The sequence below is a fragment of the Armigeres subalbatus genome, chromosome 3 (genome assembly GCF_024139115.2).
Source record: "Armigeres subalbatus isolate Guangzhou_Male chromosome 3, GZ_Asu_2, whole genome shotgun sequence".
In the NCBI taxonomy this organism is placed as follows: domain Eukaryota; kingdom Metazoa; phylum Arthropoda; class Insecta; order Diptera; family Culicidae; genus Armigeres; species Armigeres subalbatus.
In genome coordinates this window covers 379,460,311-379,464,655 of record NC_085141.1, presented here as the reverse complement: position 1 = coordinate 379,464,655, position 4,345 = coordinate 379,460,311, and the positions used below count along the sequence as shown (strand labels likewise).

Genomic DNA, 4,345 nt, shown 5'->3' with positions numbered 1-4,345 from the left:
GGTCTGTACGCTGAGGGGTCTCCTGGTGGCTTGCCAGGTTTCGGTAACAGGACCAAACGCTGTCTCTTCCATATATCCGGGAATGTCCTCTCGTCCAGACACTTCTGCATGGCCAACCTAAACATGTTCGGGTTAGTCGTTATGGCTGCCTTCAATGCCATATTCGGGATCCCGTCCGGACCAGGTGCTTTACTCGGGTCGAGGGACTTTGCCACCGTCAATATCTCTTCTACCGTCACCCTCTCCACCGCTTCATCATTTGCTACCCTCGCTGCTGGCGGTCAGTGGGTTGGGCCGTGGTGCGGGAATAGTGCCTCGATTATAGTCTTCAGCCTCGTTGGACATCGCTCGGGAGGAGCCAGTGCTCCTCTTGTTTTGGCCATCACCACCCGATAGGCGTCTCCCCATGGGTTCGAGTTGGCGCTCTGGCACAGTCTGTCGAAGCAGGCTTTCTTGCTTTCTTTGATGGCCTTGTTTAGAGCCAGTCTCGCTGCTTTGAATTGCTCGATGCGTTCCTCCTCACTTCCGCCAAGCGTGTCCTTTGCGTTTTTCTTCTAGCCCGGAGACAGGCTGCTCGAAGGGCTGCAATTTCATCGCTCCACCAGTATACCTGTGGCCTGCAGTTCCGTGGTCGCACCTTCCTCGGCATGGTCGCGTCACAAGCTCGAGACAGGACCGCAACCAGTTCGTCGCCGCTTAAACTTCCCGTGTTTTCTTCCAGACCCATAGCTTCACTGAAGGTCCCACCGTCGAAGTGGGCGACCTTCCACGACCGGGTTGTGGGAGTAGCTCTCCGGCTTTCTCTTCTTGCCTCGCTGCCTATCCTGTACCGGATAGCTAGATGGTCACTGTGGGTGTAACCGTCGTCGACCATCCACTGCATATCACCGACCAAACTTGGACTGCAGAACGTTACGTCTATTATCGATTCCACTCCGTTTCGCTGGAAGGTACTTTTGGAGCCTTCGTTGCACAGCACGACATCCAGCTTGGCGAAAGCCTCTAGCAGCGTTTGCCCTCTCCAGTTAGTAAAGCAACTTCCCTACTCTATCGCCCACGCATTGAAGTCTCCTGCAATTACTACTGGCTTGCTACCCACTAGGTCTGATGTTAGCCGATCGACCATCTCGGTGAATTGTTCTATCGGCCACCTTGGTGGGGCGTAGCAGCTGCAGTAGTACACTCCATTTATTTTCGCTATAACAGTACCCTCCGCTCTTGTGTTCAGCACTTCCTGGATCGGGTATCTTCCCGTCGTACAAATCGCCGCTGATTTGGATCTATCCGCTACCCAGTTCCCATTATCCGCGGGGATGCGGTACGGGTCCGACAAGATAGCGACGTCCGTTCTCGCTTCTACTACCGACTGCCACAGCAACTGCTGGGCGGCCGCACAATGGTTGAGGTTGAGCTGCGTTACTTGCACGGCTTCCTCGTATAACCACTCAACGGGCACGCAGGTCCACCCATAGCGTGGTTATGTTCCTGCTTCCTGCTCGCGCATAGCGTACACGATGGTGCTTTCTCGCACGTGTGCGCCTTATGGCCCTCTTCGCCGCATTGCCTACATAGGTTACTCCTATCCGGCCCTTTGCACGCCCACGATTTGTGTCCCGGTTCGAGGCAGCGGAAGCACTTGTGGACTACCAGTGGTTGGTAGAGGCTGACTGGACATACTGACCAGCCAACTTTCAGCTTACCAACTTTGATCACCTTGTTAGCGTCGATGGCCGGTAACTTCACCGTGGCAATCTGCGTCCCCTGCGGTCCTCTTCGCAGACGGATGGACGCATTTGCTACCACCACTCCACCTTGGTCCTTGATGGCCGAGGCGATCTCTTTCGATGTCGTGACTTCATCCAGCTCCTTACATTGGAGGGTCACTTCGTCGTAAAGAGCCCTTACTACTACACACTCGCCTAGGATTTCTAGGGCTAGTGCTCCATATGAGGTACCGTTCGCCTGTGAGCCCTTCCTTAAGACAATCATCATCTTGCCCGCTCTCGTCCGTCTTATGCTGCGAACCTCTTTACCGAGGTCCGCCAGTTTCTCGGCGCTGCGCATCGCCTTGAGCACGTCGGCGTAGCGCTCTTTCTCTGTTTTAATGAGAAGTGCTTCACCCTTCTGTCTGGCTCTCGCCGGGCGCGTGATTGCCGCTTTCACCTTCGGTTTATTTACTACCGTTTGCCAGGGACCGTCCGACCGCAGGTTGTCTTGGTCGGGTTGGCTTCCCTCCTCCGGTGGCCGACTGGCTCGTTTCGTCCTCGCTTTCTTCTTACGCCGTTCTCCCATGTTTGCAACTTCCGTGGGCCCGCTCTTCTGATTTGCGCTCTCCCGACGCCTTTTGCGTTCTGTTTAAAGCGCTTAATGCCAGGCGAGTCCCTGGCTCGCTTATCTGTTCTCCTCTCTACCGCTCTGTCGCTGAGGGCAAAATCTAACGCCTCCTGTGCCATGGTTGTGGTACTATGGAAGGAGAAGGGAGCAGTCTGTGTACTCTTCTCCGCTTTACCACAGCCTTCCAGCCTGGCCGCAAGCACTTCCTGTTCTTGCTTGGCAGCAAGAACCAAATTGCGAAGCTTAAGCAATTTCAGCTTCAGCTCCCTCGACATATTGCCCCGTTCATTGGTGAAGTCGATAATGTCATCGAGTTGCACCATGACGACGGTCAAGCTCGGCAGGATGCCACTCGACCCTATCTCCACTGCATTGTGCTGCTGCTTATCGACTATTGGCGTATCGTTATCGCTCTCCACGACGACTACTTCGCTACTCGTGTCCTTCATCTCCATTTCTCTCGCACCCGATGCGTTGGGTGGAGATCTCTCCAAACCTCCTCCTTGTGTGTAGGGTAAGACGGTATAATATGCCCCCCCTAAGACAATTCCTTTGAAAACTTTTTACTTTTCAACGTAATTTATGTAAACTTTGTGTTATTTGGTAGTTCAACAAGTCGCAAATGCATTACCTATGAGTAGTCATATAAAAATATTACTGACAATATGTAGTAAAGCTTTTTTGAAAAGTGGTGAAAAACTGGATTTCAAAAAGTACCTGGGCAATACGCCCCACCGTAAGCAAACACGTTTCATAGCCCTTCATTAGTATTTTATCTATCCCATAACAAAAAGGTTACAAATCATTATGTGCTTGGCATTAAAAATCCAACATAAGTCCATTTAATCAGGTGTGAATTACATTTCAATATTGTCCATACAATTTGGAAGCAACTGCTGCAGGCTCGCTGCGCTTGTGTACAGTTGGTAAGGGCATACCGTCCTGCCTACACTGGGGCGTTTTGGCCAGTGAAAAATGTTTTCGAAAATCGTTACATTTTCGAAGATGGAAGCAATTTTATAGCATTTTAACAACTGAGAAAATTTATTTTGTTGCCCAACTGAGTGTTCCAGTGCAAGTTTTCCGGACAGTATGCAAGAGTCGCTCCAGAATGTTGAGCAAACAAACATGAAAAGTTACATCAAAACTGTAACTTTTTGTATTTTGCTAATATTTTCATTGTGTAATAGAAAAATACTTCCACATTCACATAGTATGATAGTTTTACAAATATTTATAGGTTCCAATTGATTTTTACCCTTAGCTAGGTATAGTTGTCTAGAAATCAAAGGGGGGCGTTTTGGCCAGGTGGGGCGCATTATACCGTCTTACCCTATGTGTGTGTGTGTGCAAAACTACTCAAAAAATGTCACTCATTTTTCAGGCACTTTTCCTCAACCGATTTGCTCGCATTAAATTGCATTCGACGCAGAATGTCTCATATTTTCTTATTGAAAATTGGCCAGATCGGACTATGGGCTTAGATGTTATGGTCAAATTACTATTTATTGCGAAAAAGAGTTCGAAAAAGTCTAGCTCACTTTTTTAGCACTTAGACTTCATCTATTCCCCAAGCAACACAAGTTCAACAAATATGGTTGCAGTAACCATATTGTGACTGAATCCGGTCATATATAAGTTACTGTGATTGATGTGCAATATGTGTGCTTCTCAGGTCGCTCGCAACAGATAGCATTCGACGCAGAATCTTGTCCCATTGTTTTCTATTGAAAATTGGTCAGGTCGGACCATGGGATCGGAAGTTATGGCCGAAACACCATTTTTGCCTTTTTATACGAAAAGGCTGTATGTTCGCTCCAAAACCAAACTTTCACAGAAGGCCTGGAGACCAATAGTGTTGTATACATATAAGCTCGACGAACTGCGATGATGTCTCTGTGTGTGGGTGTGCGCGCACCAAAAGAGCGAAAAGTTTAGCTCACTTTTTTGGAACTTATCCTCAACCGATTTAATTCCAACTATAGATAGTAGAATATATAGATGAGCGAAA

The 4,345-nt window shown here is 48.9% G+C and overlaps 1 protein-coding gene across 1 annotated transcript; it reads right to left on the bottom strand.

Annotated features, from left to right (window-relative positions):
* Positions 1-475: 475 nt before the first annotated feature.
* LOC134222918 (uncharacterized) lies at positions 476-2,789 on the bottom strand. Its single transcript, XM_062702062.1, has 4 exons — positions 2,412-2,789; positions 1,501-2,331; positions 1,085-1,381; positions 476-1,042 (listed from the first exon to the last, which is right to left on the bottom strand). The coding sequence occupies exons 1-4, from the start codon at positions 2,787-2,789 to the stop codon at positions 476-478; spliced, it is 2,073 nt and encodes a 690-aa protein (XP_062558046.1).
* Positions 2,790-4,345: the final 1,556 nt, after the last annotated feature.